Source organism: Mustela putorius, unplaced genomic scaffold (assembly GCF_011764305.1).
Source record: "Mustela putorius furo isolate JIRA1106 unplaced genomic scaffold, ASM1176430v1.1 tig00000695_pilon_pilon_pilon, whole genome shotgun sequence".
Taxonomy (NCBI): Eukaryota; Metazoa; Chordata; class Mammalia; order Carnivora; family Mustelidae; genus Mustela; species Mustela putorius.
Genome location: NW_025421447.1, coordinates 2,642,501 through 2,660,126, shown reverse-complemented (window position 1 = coordinate 2,660,126; position 17,626 = coordinate 2,642,501). Strand labels below are relative to the sequence as shown.

General features: G+C 56.9%; 1 protein-coding gene across 6 annotated transcripts; it reads right to left on the bottom strand.

Moving 5' to 3' along the window:
* Positions 1–3,812: 3,812 nt before the first annotated feature.
* SEMA6C (semaphorin 6C) lies at positions 3,813–16,924 on the bottom strand. 6 transcript variants are annotated; one of them, XM_004776754.3, is made up of 20 exons: positions 16,653–16,923; positions 14,551–14,600; positions 12,646–12,817; positions 11,131–11,248; positions 10,773–10,836; positions 10,559–10,615; positions 10,120–10,221; positions 9,799–9,889; positions 9,467–9,586; positions 9,211–9,299; positions 8,676–8,893; positions 8,263–8,394; positions 7,825–7,977; positions 7,436–7,609; positions 7,000–7,146; positions 6,649–6,726; positions 6,461–6,516; positions 6,235–6,279; positions 5,770–5,865; positions 3,813–5,335 (listed from the first exon to the last, which is right to left on the bottom strand). In XM_004776754.3, the coding sequence occupies exons 3-20, from the start codon at positions 12,761–12,763 to the stop codon at positions 4,287–4,289; spliced, it is 2,907 nt and encodes a 968-aa protein (XP_004776811.1). In that variant the 5' UTR covers positions 12,764–12,817; positions 14,551–14,600; positions 16,653–16,923; the 3' UTR covers positions 3,813–4,286. The 6 variants fall into 6 exon arrangements, with proteins under 6 accessions (XP_004776811.1, XP_012903464.1, XP_012903462.1 ...); XM_013048010.2 differs by lacking the exon at positions 10,120–10,221 and having other exon boundaries at positions 16,653–16,924; XM_013048008.2 differs by lacking the exon at positions 14,551–14,600 and having other exon boundaries at positions 16,653–16,924.
* Between the last annotated feature and the right edge of the window lie 702 nt (positions 16,925–17,626).

Sequence of the window (17,626 nt, the reverse complement as noted above, 5' to 3'; positions counted from 1 at the left end):
TTTAAAAAAAAAAAAATTTTTTTTTCTTTCTAAAACTACAGTTTCTACATAGTTTTTGCTGTTCTGCTGTAGTTTGTCCTTTCATTGGAATATGATCTTACTTGACTTTGGGCAGGTTAAGAAACTGCAGTGATGTAACTTCAAGCAGCTTTTTTGCAAACTCCTTAAAGTCAGTTTTGCTCCAAAACTGATTCAGGAGGCATCTCTACAAAGTTGCTGAACAGCAATACTTGAGCAAGGAGAGTCAAAGATAAGCCCTCTTGCAGAAAATGGATGCAGTCTTCAGCTCTAGGTATGTTGGATAGCTTCTGTCTTTCCTTCCAGATCATACTCCTCCCTTTATATCTTTTTCTCTATCCTGGGAACTAACATGCATGAAGTTCATCAATGGGCTCCCTGCACTTTGGCTTCTACTTTGATTCCACCAACAGGGGCCTCTGGAAGGAGAGGAGGGAGAGAAAAAACTGGAATCAGTATATGGATTTCTCAGGTATCCTTTGATTAAAGGTCACTGCTCCTCTCAGGGCAGCCTTTCCTTCCAGTTCCAAATACCCGCTAACTCCCTTTGTCTTTTCAGGCCTAAGGCTCTTACTCGCCTCCAGTTACTGACCTGTCCTTTGCCCACACTTTTTAAAATCAGCCCTTCATTATTTTGAGCATGTTGTCTGTTTTCCTCTTGGGACCTTAATACATGTGGTAAAGTAGGCAGTCTTTTGGATTCCTAGGCTTTTTACTTTATCCATGTATTTCAACCTTACTCTCATATATGTAACCTTAAATTCTTATGAGTCAACATTTCTGAAGGTCAGCTACTGGATTAAGTAGCAGAAAGTGACTCATACCTGTGTGGTTCCCAAGTGTTGGGTAGTGGCATCAAGGAGACATAAATCTGAGAGACAATAATAGCTCTGGCCCCTGTGACTTACCTCCCAAAGAACCCAAGATGCTAAACAGCTTTTCAAGCTTTGTGACTGTGGAACCTTCTGTGTTTCAGATCCCTAAAGTCTTACACAAGCTGATGGACTCTGCCCACTGGGGCCCTGGTTTCTCCATAACCTCCCAGGATGCCTCTGAGAAATCAGCTTAGAAATCCCTAAGGGTGAGGACTTTATCCTCTTGTTGGCACACGCAGGTTTTTCTAAAGACAAAGTTTGAGCTAATACCCTAATTTAAAAAAAAAAAAAAGTATCGACAGTATCCTTAACTATTTAAGTATCCTTAAATTAAGGAGTCATGTTTATCCCTCTGTTGTCAGGGACAATAATTTCTTTGAATTCATTCCCTTAGTTTATTATTCACTACTCTCTACCAGGATGAGATATTTCATGAGTATTATTGAATTGCGTACTTCATAGCAGTCTACTTTATTTTGGGCAAATAACCTTTTCCTACAAAGCGCTTAATTTAAACCTATATATTTATATGGTGCTTTATGACCTCCTGTTGGCATAGATCCTTTACATGCTTTACAAAAGAAATCGAGGCACAGAGAAGTTAGTCCCACACAGAACTATTAAGTGGCAGAGTCCAAGGACTGTTGTTCTCACTGCAACATAGCTGCGTTCACTAGAACTGAGAAGGTTCTGAGTCCAGCTTAGGCTCCCTTGGCTAGAGAAGTCACTATACTTTGTAAATAATCACCCTTCTTGATTAAAATGAAACAAGGACTTTACCCTGTAAATTGCTGTTGCCTGCACCAAGTTAAAAGATTAACTTCTCTTTTGAGTCTATATTTAAACGTAAAGATGGGGCGCCTGGATGGCTCAGTCATTAGGCGTCTGCCTTCCGCTCAGGTCAGGATCCATCAGGATCCCGAGAGTCCTGGCCTGGGATCAAGCCCCACATTGGGCTCCCTGCTCAGCGGGAAGCCTGCTTCTCCCTCGCCCACTCCCCCTGCTTTGTTCCCTTTCTGGCTGTCTCTCTCTGTAAAAAAAAATAAATAAAATCTTTAAAACAACAACAAAACAACGTAAAGATCATTTACCCCTTTGTTGTGACCACCTTCAGGGCAAGAACTGAAGTATTTGTGAGACTTGTCCCTCAGAAGGCCGAGAACAGCAGCAGCCCTAACATTTTTCTTTGTTCTGACTTCAACACCTTGGTTTGAAGAGGATAATGAAATTAGGTGATTGGAGAGTTGCTCCACTCCTTCCCTGCTCTCCTTCACTATCTAGGAAACTAGCGACGGTTTTAAAGCATCTTGGTTTAAGTAAGACATCCAAAGAGGGGAAACTAAGACCTAAAGGACCTCTCCAACCTGGGGAAACAAGCCCCAAGCAGAGGCAACAAATTTGGCAGGACAAGGTGTGAGAAAAGTTCAGAGGGCGATTTTAAAAAACATCTTGAGGGTAAAACCTGTAAGTGAAGATCCTAAGGTTACAAAAAGAAACAGATTGCTTGGTAGAAGAGCGCAAAGTTAGGACGTCTAAGCATGGGTTTGGAGGAATCATCATCTCACAAGGTACCATGCTTTCTCCTTTAAAAACATTTTTACAGGGGCGCCTGGGTGGCTCAGTGGGTTAAGCCGCTGCCTTCGGCTCAGGTCATGATCTCAGGGTCCTGGGATCGAGTCCCGCATCGGGCTCTCTGCTCGGCAGGGAGCCTGCTTCCCTCTCTCTCTCTCTCTCTCTCTCTGCCTGCCTCTCCATCTACTTGTGATTTCTCTCTCTGTCAAATAAATAAATAAAATCTTAAAAAAAAAATAAAAATAAAAACATTTTTACATACATTATAATTACTTGAGCCTCTCAAACAACCCCATTTTTCAGATGAGGACATTGAGGCTTAGGGCAAAGTTCTGACTTGTCAGGATTACAGGAAATAAAGGGCGGAGCTAGACACAATCACGGTCCTTCTCCAAATTGTTTTCAGGGGTTTCTTACTCAAGGCAGGCCTATGGCGAACGGGGAAAGGGGACTGCCAAGGCTTCCTTAGCTGCGGGGCTTAGGGCGGCCTCCAGGCGGCGCCAGTGCGACGGCGACCTAAGGCTCCAACTGAGCCTATACTCCGGCCACGCGCTGGTAAAGACCCGGACCTGTAAATCCGCAAAAGCAGGCACCGCCCGCGTGAGGCTTTAAGAGTCCTTAAGCTCGAGGTGGCGGGCGGGGCAGATGGTCCTGTCCGCCCCTCCCATTGGTCCCCGGGATAACAGACAGGTATCTTCAGCCAGCTCCAGCCAGAGAACGACAGAACAGACACTCGCTAGTTGATCCTCCGAGCGCGGGGCTGGAGCGCAGCCGGAGACTCCGAGACCAGAGGTTACGCATGCGTGCAAGGAAACACGAAACACGCGCTCCTACACCCCCTCCCGCTCTGAGAAAGGGAACTAACTGCTCCTTAGGGAACTACCAAGGCTAGACCCTACCACCAACAGGGCCGAATCCTTTGCCGTTCTTTGCAACCTATCCATCCTAAGACTTACACTCTCCAAATTCTTTAGGACGAGATTTCCTGTTGTGAAACTTAAACCACTTGCGCTGCAGCTTCATTTTATTTCTCAGAAAATACCCTTCCCCACCCCCATGGAACAGGCTATGAAAACATCCTTGATCCAGAAACGTGCTCCGGTGCCCTCCCTACCCCACCTAAATTCTGCCGTGGGTCTCCTGGGCCCCGGTTCATCTCCACACACCATTTCTTCGCTTGCCTCCTTCAGGAAACCTTTCCTGATTAACCCCCGTGGGACCGCAGCCATCCCAATTACTCGGGAGAGAATGCAAGGCCAAGATGAAGGCAGAGATTCGGGGGCAGAGGCGCCTAGCTAACGGACCGGTTCCCGCCCCGCCCCCTCCGCTAGGAAAGTCAGGCACGGCTCGGGGACACAGCTGTATTGGGAAGCGGAGGCTCCTACACAGTAGGAGGAGGCACGTCCCGGGAGGCCCGAGGACTCTGTACACAACGCGCGCGCGGCCCCAGCCCCGTCGGTCTGTCCATCCGCCCTGCGGCCCGCCCGCGGCCCAGTCTATGGAGGAAGCCCGGAGGGGCGAGTTAAGGCAGCTTGGCTGAGGGAGGGGGGAGTGGGAGTGCGCCAGTTCCCCCCGAAAAGCTGGCTCACTGAGGGAGCGAGCTTCTCACCTCCCACTCCTCTCTCGAGGACAGGGAGAAAGACGTCAATAAATAAACCCGAGGCGGGCTGGGACCCCGGGAGACTCTCAGAGTCCAGGAAGGCTGGAGGTGTGGAACACGGAGAGAGGGAGGGCCTCTGTCCATGGAGATGCGTCCATGCTCTTGGCCTTTGAGGGCACGGGCTTCAAGGGCGCCATCCGAGGACTTGGCGCAGCTCCCTTTTAAAAGTTAAAATGGCTGCCGTTGGGGACAGCCGGCTGGGAAGAGGGCGAGACGAGGGGAGGCTTCGGGGGCAGTTGGGTCTTCTCGACGTCTACCCTCTTCAGAGCGCGGCCCCGATACCCCTCCGGCCGGCCCAGGTACAGGAGATGTCTCCCGGGACCCCCGCAGTACCTGGAGGGCCCCCCCGAGGGGACCCGAGTGAGCAGGGCAGGGGGCGCCCGGTGCGTGGGGAAGGGCATCCTCCGACTACTTCCGACCCCTAGCCGGGGAGCAGGGGCGGAGAGGGCGGGCCGGGTGGACGGCGCCGCACACTTCCCCTCGGGTGGCACGTCCAGCCTTAGAGGCAGACCGCACTCCCGGGGGAGGAGGCTGGAGCCCGCAAAGAGGGAAGGGGCGGGGGTGGGAACGGGCTCTGGTGGGAGCGCCCGGGAGGTCAACGCTGCCACGGCCGGGGGCTCGGCCCCCTTCCTGGACGGCTGTGGGCCGTGCAGGTAGCGCAGCAGTTCTTCCAGGGTGGTGACTTCCACGGCCTGCCCCGGACAGCCGGGCGGTGGTGGCCTCACCAGGACTCGAGGTGCTGGCCCTCCCGCTGCGCTTCCGCCCCGCGCGCGGCCGGGGCCCTCCTTGGCGTTGTTCCCATTCTGGTTCCACTCCCAGGGCCCCCCAGCGTGGCGTAGATGCTTGACGGGCAGCTCGGGCGTGGACTCCGGCGTGGGCAGGCAGGCCACCTCCGGCGGGGCTACGCCGTCGGGAGGAGGCAGGAAGGTGGTGTAGAGCTGGGGCGGCTGCGCCGAGTCTCCGTCCTTGGACGGCGGCAGCTCTGGGCCCGCTCCGTGCAGCCGGGCCAGGCTGCGAAGGGAGAGAGGGCGCGGGAGCCCCGGAGTCTCGACGTCCTTGCTCCGACGTCTGTGGGCTCGGCGACAGGCGCAGGAGACCAGGAGGCCAGAGACTGAGGCGCCCAGGGCGAAGGCTGCAGCAGCACAGGCCAGGAGGAGTGGGATGGGGACGGAGAGGGAGGCTGAGGCTGGGGGGAGGTCCCGGCGCACGCCTGCTGACCGAGAGGGGAGGAGGGAGGCTCAGCCAAGGTAGGTGGGCATGGGAGGGCAAGTTGGAGTTTCACCTCTCTGCTGCTGCTGCTCAGCCTCACTCCAGCACGGGCTGACCTTCCTCATAATGACACAGACACCCCCCCACCCCCCGCGCTCAACATACACAGTCAATCCACCACACTAGACCTCACACACAGGCTAGAGCTTGGGCCTGGGGAGTACCCATCCCAGTTCCAGGCCCTGTAGCCATGCCTAGAGCGAGTTCCAAACTCTGCCAGTGCAGAAGGCGGTGGGTCTAAGCAGCCCAGCTCGGGGGAGAGGAAGCTCCAAACAGGCATTAGTGAGCACCAAATGCGTCAGTGAGGGGCTTAGAATTCTTCAAGACTCACCAGCCCCACGCTTCACTCCTATCCCTCCCAGCCAGCCCCCTTACCCTGAGTGTGAGCTCCAAGAGTGGAAGACTGGGGCCAGGGGTGGGCATCACTGGGGGTACTGGGGGTCTCAGGGGAAGGGCCAGGACCCAGAAGCACTGGTGACAGAGACCAGGTCAGAGCCAGTGAGGCTCCTGTTTTCTACCTCTGACACCCATTCAGTGGGTCCTCCCCACCCCTGCCCCCTCTTTGGAACCCAAAGGTCCAGAACTCCAGCCTCTACTTTCCTCTGGGCATGGGGAAAGGCTCACCGTGCAGGACATTCTTTCATGTATTTTTTTCAAAAACTATTTATTAAGCACCCTACTGTGTGCCAAGCACCGAGCTCTATGTGGGCTGTTTGGAGTATGCCGGCCCTCATCTGAGACCCAGTGTGTGTGGGCAGCTGTCTGCTGTCGCCACGGAGCACACACGTGGGTGCGTGGGGGCCAAGCAAGGGAAGATGGCGTTGGGATAGGCAGACTCACCATAAGCAGAATCCCCTGTGCCAGACTGACTCCCAGTAGCTCCATCTATGAAGAAGGAAGGCAGAGAGTGATGATGGAGGTGGGGGGTGAGGGGGCCGGGGTGGTAGCTTCATGAGGAACCGAAGGGGGCACTGCCACAGAAGTACATAAGCCCACACCTGGGCTGTAGCTGATGGCCGTCACAGCCTTGTGCAGCTATGGCTATGGCTGTCCCAGCCCTCTTTACCTTGGCAGTCGCTGTGCTCCGTGAATTCCTGGTTCCCAGTGGGGTCTACATCAGTCCTAGCAGGAGACAGAGGTAGCATAGGGTGGTTACATATCTTGCCCCCACCCCCCGACACTGGCCCTGAGCTGCTTCTTTGAGTGGGGCAAACAGAACTTTCTCCTCGGGAGATTTGGGGGCCCCTCACTTACCCACCAGGTCCCCTGATATCCACACAGCCTCTGGAGCTGTGCCATCCACAGTATGGGTCCTGAGAAGCCAGGCAGCTCCTGGGGAAACGGAGTCATATGAGGCTCACCGCTCTAATCCCATCCAATGGCCCTGCCCTTGCAGCTCTCACCCTGGCCTGCAGGAGGCCCCTGGCCCCATGTTCCCATCTTGCCCTGTCCCAATGCCTGTTCTAGGCCCTGGGCACTGCCCACCTGCACAATGCCCAGCGCACCCTTCCCTCCCAACCACACCCTGCATTTCCCTGCCACACCTTCCCCCACGCCTGTGTTCCCGGGCTCCTGTTGGCCCTGGGGGGGCCAGGCCCCTCTCACCTCCGACAGGCCCCGTGCCGGGCACACCGGCTGAGAGGGAGGTAGATGATGCAGCCAGAAAAAGCCACAAAGAGCCTGTGACCTTCAGTGTCCAGCTCCAGCCCTATGACCCGCCGTGCCATTTGGGCGGCCCGCTTCCCACTGCACCTAGGGTGAGGCAGGAAGGAATCAGAGATGGGGCAGGGGAGGCTCCGTTTTCCCTGGGTCAGTTAAAGAACAGAAGGTGGGGAGGTGCCTAAGACTACAAGTCCCAGTGTTGCCCCACCACACTACCTAGCTTCTTACCAAACCCCTCTAGCCTATAGCTTCGGCCACGTGGAAGCCAACGCTGGAGTCCCCACCACATCCCCACAGCCCAGTCTACCAGCTCACTTCCCATTCCTGCTCTGCAGGGTGATGGTGGGGGACGGGGAGCACTGCCAGACCAAGGCCTCACCTGGAGGGGCTGTAGGCATTGATTTCCTCCAGCAGGATGGGTTCACGTCCTCCTGAGGGCCCCCCCGGGGGCAGCACCTTCAGCACGGTCCCATCGTTGGAGCCCAGGAACAGGACTGTGGTGTTCCTGTAGGGACCAGCCCTACCATCCACAGCTAACTGGGTCAGTAGGGCCCTGGAGGGACAGGCCTCAGTCAGGGCCACCCGACTGGTGGAATCCGGAGCGTCTCAAGGACAGTACATGTCTCCTGGTGCACACTCCTGGGTCCTTCCCCTCCCAGACGTTCCTTCATACCTCCCTCCCTCCCCTCACCAATGTGACTGACCCATGTGAGGTCAGAGGAGAGTGGCTGGGCGTGGGGGTTGGTCAGCAGTTGTTCTTTTAGCTACCTGCTGGTGAGGGTGAGCAGAGGCTGATGGGTGGCTGGTGGCACGGCGGGGTCCAGCAGCGGGTGAGCCTTGATGAAGGTCAGAACTTCATCAGGTAGGTCTCGAGAGGAGGGGAACAAGGCAGCCACACCGACTCCGGCACAGGATCCTGGCCTGGGATGAACACGGGAAGGGGCAGCATTAGGACAGGGAGCCAGGGCTCAGTTAGGCTCTGTGCCCCCGACCAACTGCTCTCAGACACGATCGGTAACCCTTGCTCTCTCCCTTTACACAGACGTTCACACTACCGCTTCCCCCCTCTCTGCAGCTCACCAGTCCCATGCCAGCCCGCTGAGCCCTCTCCCCATAATCCCACAGACCCTCTCTTCATAATCCCATGTTGGAACTCGCTTCTTGCTTCTGCCCCAACCCCCAAAAAACCACTCTCATCCTGGGTACCTGGGGGAGGGAACCCTGTCCTCAGACACAGGTGTCCAGGCCCCATCCAGACTCCTCTGCTCCTTGAACTTGCCCTCAAACCCATGCTCGATATCATCCAGGTAGAAGGCACAGACCGCAGAGCCAGGGATGCTGAAGGAGCCAGAAAAAGATGCGGGCTAGGTGTTGGAAGGGATCACACGGTCCTCCCAGGTAAGACGGCAGCTAACCTTAAGTGCCATGTTAGGGGGCGGAGCCTGAGAGAGCGAGACAGCCCCCTGGAGGCCATGCTGGGAGAAAGAAGGTCAGAACAGCAAGCTGGCTTTGAAGGGAGTTTCACCTCCAGGTAGGGGCAATGGGAGGCTTTGAGAGGGGAGCTTAGACGCTGGTGGGACAAGGACAGAGTGGACCACATTGGTTAGTCTAGTACTAACCTATTGGTCTGGGTGGTGAAGACCCCAAAGAGAGCGGAGCGGCCATACAAGTTCACAGGCCCAGTTAAGGCCTGTAAGACGTCAAAATAGAAGGTAGAGTCCCCAGGGACAGAGCAGTTGAGCCTCAGCTTCAGGAATGATGTCCAGTGGCGGTCCAAGGCCCGAGGCGAGCCACCCATGTCACGCTTACACACACGGGCGACTCGGGAGAACTGTACCTGGGGGAGGAGAGCAGGGGATGCTGAGAACAGTGAGGGCCTCAGGGCCAGCGGGGCAGGATGCGGGTGTTGGGGGTATCTGGGAGCACCAAGGGACAGATGCCAGGGCCACAGCAAAGCAAGGGTATAGTGTGGTAGATCAGACTGAGTCAAGGATGAGGGACACAGCAGGATGTGGGGGCAACTCCAAGTTGGGGCTCAGAGTCCAGGGGATTGTGTGGTGAACATGGGGTTCAGCAGCTCTCCCCTGACTCTGACTGGCTTCTCAGGATCAAGCAGAACTCTCTAGCTACGCCCACTGGGGCCCATCTCCTTACCCTTCCCAGCCGGGCATCCTCCACAGAGACCTCCCGGAAAAAGAAGTAGACATGGTCTCCATGCTCCAAGGCGTGGACAAAGTGTGGCTCTGAAAGGGGAAACGGAATGGTATGCTCAGAAACACCTGGCCCCACGCAGCCTCTTGCCTTGGCAAACACGAACCGTACCAGCGGCCATCTGCCCGCTCCCTGCCACAGTCCCTCCCCTGCACCTCCTCCCCACGAGCAGCCAACATCCCCCAGGCCCGGCCCTGACCTCTGAGCCACTTGGAGTCGTACTTGGCGGAGCGGAGTGGGGGCTGAGGCCCGAGGCTTCTGTAAACTACAGCATCACTGGCCTGGAAGTCCGCAGCCGTGGCTGAGTAAAGGCTGCCCTCTGGAGGGGTGGGTAGGGTGGGGTCAGGTGAGGACCCAAGGATCTGGCTCTTCTGGGGTCGCCTAACCCAAGGCTTGGGTCTCCCTTAGCCTGACCCTGTCCCCAGCTCAACCCTGCACTCGGGAACATGGGCAAAGACCAAATCAGAAGAAAGGCTAAGGCCGGAGCCCCCTCCTGCCACAGGCCCGTTTCTTAAACGCCTAGGTGCACACCTGCAAAGACAGCCACGTTGGACTGGGTGGCATCAAAGGGGCATCGAGCCTGCCCACTCAGCTCTTCACCCTCCTGCTGCAGCGAAGTTATCTGGAGGCAGAAGGAGCAGGTTCTTGGAATCGTTGGGGTCTTGGAGTCTGGCTCCACAGCCCACTCCCTCATGTCCCCTTGCCTCTTTCCCCCACCCCTTCTGGACCCTTCCGCCCGGCACTCCCAATTCTCCACCGTGGCTGGCCCGCCCCCACCAAACTGGTCGCCCATCTTGGGTTCTCTTCCCACTCCCATCCTGACCCCACTGCCACCCGCCTCCGCCTTTGTACCCCATAGCTGCGGCACACGGGGCTGAATGAATTCGTTCCACAGGCAAGGAGTGTCTGAGAGTCCCAGGGAACAAGAACACGAATGTAGTTGTGGCACTCGTCCTAGAGAACCCCAAATTCTAGGTCAGCCACAGGAGTCCCTACGATTGGGACAGGGGGCCCAGGACGTTAGGCCACCTCCCCGCAGCCAGTCATAGCAATGTGGGTAAAGTCCCAAGTAAGCTAATCACTGCCCCGCAACCTCAGGCAAATTCTTGGGCCTGCTGGAGCCTCACTTTTCTGGGAAGGAAGGTGAAAATCATTCATTCCCTTTCCTGCACATTTCCCCCGTGTCCTGAGATGGAAGTGGGTTTTGGGAAAGCGGGCACAGTGCAGGACCACTTGGACAGAGCCTGGAGGCAGGAAATTCTCCCCTCAGAATTCTCATCCCACTCCTCACCGTCAGCTTTCCCCGTACAGCACAGTTCTCCATGTCTTGACTCCGCCATGTCAGATACTGAGAAGACAAGTAAAGGAGGGAACATCATGGGGCAACCTGGAGGTCCCCTCACATTATGGCTCCTTTTGGAGTCCTCGTCCCTCCTTGCTTTATCCCCACCGGACCGCTCCCAGCCTCATCTCCAAGCCTGCACCTCCTCCCACACGCCCCTCACCTTGTTGGGCACCAGTCCTGTTCCTTCTTCCTGAGCTTGAAGATCGAAGGAGAAAACGTGATCCCTGAAGAGACAGGTAAGGAGGGATCAGAGCCAAGGCAAGGCACCCCACCTGAACTCCTTAGCGCCCACCCTGCTCAGGCTCAGCAGCTCAGAGACAAACAGTGCAGACCTCCTGCCCTCTGTCCTCCCCCTTACTCCATGCCTTGGCATTTGTGCCCTGGGTCCAAGCATGTCCATGTCCCATGGCTTGTACACCTGCATGTGTCCCCTGCAAGATACTGCAGTGGCCATGCAGGTCCCATGGCTGCTCAGGAGCATGCATGTTGGCCCCACAACTGTGCCACGGTCAGTTTACCGGGCAGCCACTAGCAAGGTCCGGTTCAAGGTCAGGAATTTCTGAAAGTCCAGCCCAAGTTCTGCAACCACAGCATCATCCTCCAGGCCCCGGAACCAGGATGATAATGGGGAAGTACCTGGAAGACACAGAGATGTGGGGGATGAGGGCCAGCCAGACTTTCCTTCCTCAGTATCCTTCCCAACAAGACAAACCTCAGTCATGGACGTCATGGAAGAGCGAGGTGAGTTGTGAGGTAAAGCTATCAATACAACTATTAAATAATGCTTGCTCACCCTGAGCACTTAACTTCTGCCAACCACCCTGTTAGTACTTGGAATTGCCTAATTTAAATACAGCTCTGTGAAGGAAGTACTAATAGTGGCCCCATTTTACAGATGAGAAGCCTATGGCCTTGAGCCATTAAGGAATTCACATAGCTCCATTAGCTTGAAGTGGCAGGTACTGGGGTTCCGAGTCAGATCTGTCTGACTCCAAAGCTGAACTCCGTTCCTTCTGGAGGGGGCAGTGAGAGGGGTGGGCGGTGTGGCGAGTGCTCCTCTCTAGTTCCCACATCGAATGCTGTCCTGTCTGGAGCACTTACTCCATTTCTCCCAGCCCTTAAGGTTCTTCAGAGGCCACCTCAGCCCTCCCCGGTTCCAGCCTCCCCTGACCCACAGGGCATCCACAGGCCAGACCATGGGCCTGACCATGGCGACCAAGATCTTCAGCGCTCCAAGGGAGCTCAGAGTTCAGGGATTGATGTCTTAGCATTTGCAAGGTGCTTAGGCTAGCGTCTGGCACACAAAAGTGCTACTCTTATCCCCCAACCCTCACTCCCAGGGACCCAGCTGCGGTTCTTTCATCCTTAGAGTTACTCAAAATCCTACATATACAACAGGAACTTGCAAATAAAGTTTTTTCTTCTCAGAAAAAAAGTGGGTGTATGGTTTCCCTTACAGCAGGACCCCAGCTTAGTTGTGGTACAGATGGTGGAGAGGGAGGTGAGGGGTGTGGGGGCATCACCAAACCAGCCCCAAGCCTTCGTTGTGTAACTAATAATAATAGCAAACACACAGAAAACACTGAGTGTGTGCCAGACAGCGTTCTCGGCCCTTTCCGAGGATGCCCTCACTTAATCCCTAAATAACTCTAATAAGGGAGAACACTATCTGTTATCTTCATTCTGCAAATGAGGAGACCGAGGCAAAGAAAGGTGAACCACCTCAACCGAGGTCCTGCAGCTCCCAAGCAGCTGGGCAGGGATTCAAACCAGCTAAAGTATGTGGTCCGGCTGGGTTGTCAAGCCCCTAGCTGGGTCTGTGTTGTCAACCCCTGCGCAACAGTGTGGCCTCAAGAGTGCAGCAAGTGGGCCCAGCAGCGATGGGCGACAGGCTTGAGTGCCCCCCTCCTCTCCGTCGTCCACTTCCGTCCACTGCCTGCCTTCCTGTACCTCACCTCCCACCCTTCCTCCTCCCTTGCTGGGGTCTTGAGTGCTGAGCTCACACAACAGGGGGGTGGGCCGAGGTCACTCACCTTGCAGGTCAGAGGTCAGCAGAGGGAGGGGGTCCTGGGGAAAGGCCGCCTGGGTGTGGGGAAGTGAGAGCAACAGCAGCAGAAGCAGCAAAGGCATGAAGTGGGGGGCACGGGGCATCCTGTGCGGGGCAGCTCAGGCCCCAGGGGGTACCCCCTCACCCATATGCCAGCCCTGGAAGGAGACAGAGAAGAGTGGGGACGGGGCTGAATCCTTCACCCTTAACACTGGCAGGCTGCTCCCCTGATTTATCCCCAGAAGACCCTGTGGGCTGGGGGAAACAACCCTTTCTCTGGCACTGCGTCGGTCCAAGCCAGCTGTCACTGTCACTCAGGGCGTTTCTCTCTCCAACTGGCCCAGACTGGCTAGTGTGAGGCCTGCAGGCGTGACCCCAGGTAAGGACAGGACACACCCGCTCCCCTTCCAAGCCTTCTCACTCAGCCTCCTCTCTTCTCTCCTGACTGGGCCTGGGACATTCGGTAGGTGACACCTCCTGGCCCCCTCCCTTGCTAACCCCTTCTCAGTTATAATTAGACACCAAAGGCTTAAAATTATAAATAGTGACTCCTTGGCACTGGGAGGAGGAAGAGGGCACTATGTCTGCCTCCCCCTCCCTCACAGACCCCTGCGGCACCCTGGGAGCCATGCAGGCACTGTGCCCAGGCAGAGGCAGCTGCGAGGAAGCTATCACCCTCGATAGGGGTGAGGAAGAACAGAGTTGGAGGAGGAAACCTAGGGGTCACCATCCTGGTCTAAGTTCATGGTTCAAGGGATCTTCCCATTGCTGGGGAGAAGCTGGGTGGGGAGGAGAGTGGTGGGGGGGGGGCTGCCTTAGCCAAAAATGAATCTGCATCAAAGCCAGATCAGAGGCTAAATTTAGCTCTGGCTGCAGCTGTCTGCCCGACCACTGTGCCCCCTCCCAGCTTCTCTAGCCCCCGGTTCCCTCCTGGCTCCGAAGAACCAGTGCTCACACTTGCTGAGGAAGAGGAGAACCAACCCCCTACGAGGAACCCGGCAGGGAACTGGCTGTCCTGGTGAGGAGAACCGGCTGCATATGTATGTCCCTCTCTCCCTTCCTTCCCTCTTCGGGCTGCCTCAAAATGGAAATATAAATAATTCAACGACAGGCAGGCAACGGTAGCCCAAAGTCCAGGAAAAGATGGATCTGGTCGAAGGGACGGGAGACAGCCTTCCTTCCCACCAATCAGCACCATGGCCCACCCCCAGCTGACCCAGGTGGAACCCCGTGGGAGGTGTACACCAGCTTCCTGCCCTCCTTCCCCTAGAACTGGAGTGAGGGGCTCAACCGCTCCAAAATCAGGGCAGGAAGGGTGAGAATCCTTTCTTGCTGTAACAGACTGCTATTCTTCACCCATCCTTACCTGCTCATCCTGCCGTGTCGCCTAAACAAGCGACCCTGGGCTTCCAGGACCAGCCCATTCCGTCTCCCCAATTCCACTCTTGAAGCCAGGACCCAAGTGTACCCCACCCCCAGTTCAGCGTCACTGGTGGGGAGGCTGACGTCAGATGGGGTCCCAAGAGGGCTGGAGGAGGGGCAGGGGTAGGAACACCTAATGATGACCCCCCCCTCCCCCGCAGGGACAGAGCAGTCATCTGCTAACTAATGACCCCCTGGTGCTGAAAGGCCAAGCCTCCCTAACTGCGCACACAACCCCCCCACCCCCCCACCCCGCCATGTCTCCGGATGCTGTTGGTCCCAAGGGAAGAGAAAGGGACACAGCCTGTCTCCTATCCTCCCCCTCCAAGTTGCCCTGGGCAACTGGTATCTTCACTCAGGAAACAACTTTGGTCTCTGGCAAGTGGGGAGAACAGCCAGACCCTCTTCCTGTTCCCAGGCCATGCCAGCTTCGATCTCCTGCCCTCAGGAGCTGCTGCCCTTTCCTTACCTGGGGTGATGACTCCTGTGGGGGTTTGAGGGGGATAGGAGACCTCTGACCTGATGGAAGAAGGGACAGGAGGGAAGAGGCTTAGCTACACCTCTTTACCACATCCCTTAAAAGAAAATGTGAAAATTCAGAAGACTACTGAGGCCAGGGTAGAGGACGCGCTGCCCTGGAAGAGTGTGTGTGGGAGGGGGTGGGAGGGGGAGTTGACATTAAGCTTGACTGCAAAGGTGCTGGCGCTTTGTGCCTAAAGTGTGAGGGCAGGGGCTGGGGCTGGCTCCTAGCCAGAAGCTCCTGGAATTGCTCGACCAGTCCTGGGGAAAAGGTTGACTGGGACAGTTTGTGGGGGCAGGATGACCACTCCCACATTAAAACCCTCAGAATCCAGCAGGCTTCTTCGCAAAAGCGCCCTAGCTGGGGACAATAGAGGCTAATTTGCATCTCATTTACATGCTCTTCATTTCTAGGCAAAATGCTCTGATAGCAAGCACCCCCAGCCCCTTTCTTCTTCCATGAGAGAGCAGGTCCTGCCTCTCTCCCACCCAATGTCTCTGCACCCCACCCCCCCAACTTAGACTGGATTAGTCCAGCCTCTGAAAACACTTGGTTGGCCTTTGCATTGGCCCCCTAGACTTAAGTATAATATATCTTTAAGAGGGCTTCCCATATCTGTTTTTGGAGAAGCAGTGTCTAAGCAGTCCCCATCCCACTCCAGGCCTGGGAAAAGGCTTACTCCGCTGGGACCAACCCCAGCTGCATAATATCCCCCGTCTGAGGAAAATTGGGGGGGGGGGGCGGGTGCTGGCTGTCTCTATCTCCCCCTCCAAGGTCTTCCCTTTGCTGGGAGAGGAAAGAACCCTTCTCTCTCCTCCTGGCCCTTGCAGCCACCTCTGAGGAGTGGCCAGGTCATAGCCAGAGTCATAAGCAGAGTCTTGGGGGAGGCTGGGGAAGGGATGGAGAAGGGGAGACTGGGCTGGGGACAATAGCAGGAAGCTCTCAGGCTGGTTGCCCACCCCAGTCCACCTTCCTCTGGGGGAGGAGAGGAGACGTAGAAGGGATGAGGGGCGCTCGGAGAATCCTCGAGGAACAGGCTGAAGGCGCCTTCCCTTCTCCAAGACATTTCCCCCACCCCCAGGCTCCTAACCTACCTTCCCTTCCTACCCAGCCCCCAACGAGGATAACCAGGTGTCTAGACCCTGGCATAAGGTGGGCCCAGGGCCAGGGGCTCGACGAGTCTCCCCTTTACTGGATCTGGGGCTCCAAGAGGGGCGGGTAGCAGAGTCTGGGCCGGGACCGGGTCCCAGAGCCACGTTAGCGGGAGGAGGGGCTGGAGGGGCCTGCGGGCGCAGACAGAGTGGGGATGGGAGCAGCGATTGAGGAGCGGAGGCGGGTCTCCGAGGCCAGAGAAACAGGGCCAGAGGCTGGGAACCGAGGAGGGCAGGCCTGGGACCAGCGCTGAGCGGAGTCCTCGGGCTCAAGGTGCAGTCGCCAGCCAGGCTCTTCTCCTTCGGAAATCCCGGTCTAACAAAGCACCGGCGCGAGTGGGGTGAAGGAAGGAGGAGAGCACGGGGACTGTTGTTTCTCTGGGGGGGCCCCCCTTCCCCCACTCTGCCCAAGCCAACTACCTGAGTGGTGCTCAGACTCCCGTTTGCACAAGGACAGAGGTGCAGGCGTCACACCAAAGTCCGAACGACGCGTCCCCCTTCCCATCCCTGCAGGGACCTCGAGAGGGTCCAGTTCTCCGCGGGTCTCAGAACCTTAGTTTTCCTGCTGGGGAGTCAAGGGACCAGATTTTCCACCCTCTGTACGGTGCGCGCCTTAAATAATCGCCCTTCGCGCTCCCCAACGCAATGGACGCAGCTCGGAGAAACCTGCTGGGAAGAGGCGCCCGGACCCTGCGCCCAGCAGTGCATTGACGGGGTTCGGCCACGGTCCCCTCCTCCCTCCGTGCACCCCAACTCCGCTGACCCTCTCCGTCAGGCAAGCACACAGCGCGCTGGCACCCTCCCGGGTCCCTCTCGCACTTCGGAAGGTTGTCCCCAGCCTGCGGCGCCCCGGGTCCTCCTCGCCTCCCTGCAACCCCATCCCCGCTCCGGGGTACTTGCCCCGAAATCCGGGTCAGCGGGACCAAGATCGCAGCGGGCGGGCAGCGGCCCCGCACCGCGCCGAGTTCGTAATCCGTGATTGGGGCTCTGGCGAGACGTGACGAGCGTCCGAATGGGATGGAGCTCGGATCCGACCTCGCGGGCGCAGTCGGGTCGGGCGAGTCCTGGGTCGCAGTCGCAGCCCCCACTCCCGCCGCGGCTCGGCGCAGGAAAACAATGCGACCGCCCGGGGCTCTGGGCCCGGCCCCAGCCGCCCCGCCCGCCTTCCTACTGGCCCCGCCTCCGGCCCGCCTCTGGGTCACCGCAACCAGTCCGACTCTCAGAAGCTGTCTGGACACCGCCTTCTCGACACCTCTCCACCAGTAGTCCTTCTTGGGGGCGGAGCGTAAGAAGCACCGCCCACCGAGAGGGCCAGGCCGGGAGGCTCAGCCTGAGACCCAAGCCAGGCGCGAGATGGAGAGACCCGAGGACCGTCGCTAAGACTCGGACGGAGGGGATCACATGCTTTAAAATGGAGAGGCCTCGGGAAGAAATCTCACAAGAGAGGGAGGAAGAGAAGCTGGAAGGAGCGACAGACGAAAAACCCGGAGACCTCGGCTGGGCTGAGGTGTCAGAGCCGTGCGACTTTCCCCCCCTCCTTTCTCCCCAGGGGCTTTGGCTATCCTGCTTCCGCTTTGAGAGTCTCCCCCCTCCACCTCTACTCTGCCCCAACCCTCTGTCCCTCCTCTCTACTGTTTTTGCTTCAACCTCCTTATGTCTCCCCACATGCCTCCTCCCTGTATTCATCATGACCCCAATAAGGGAGGCTTAGCATACACTTGAGGGCTTGAGGCCTGGGGAAGGAAAAGTAGATGTCACCAGGAGGTTTTTCTTGTCCCCATCATCTCCTCCCCTCTAACCCTGTCAGAGCAGCATGGGCTTGGGCCACTAGGCCAGGAACTAGGGAGCCAGGAAGCCAGGGTCGCTGGCAATCA

Excerpts from the sequence above, each read along its gene's own strand:
- SEMA6C (XM_013048008.2), bottom strand. The coding sequence starts at position 12,763 with ATGCCCCGTGCCCCCCACTTCATGCCTTTGCTGCTTCTGCTGCTGTTG. Across the intron at positions 9,890-10,119 it reads CCGTGTGCCGCAGCTATGGG|ATAACTTCGCTGCAGCAGGA; the intron begins GTACAAAGGCGG and ends TTCTGCCTCCAG. Across the intron at positions 9,587-9,798 it reads CAACGTGGCTGTCTTTGCAG|AGGGCAGCCTTTACTCAGCC; the intron begins GTGTGCACCTAG and ends CCACCCCTCCAG.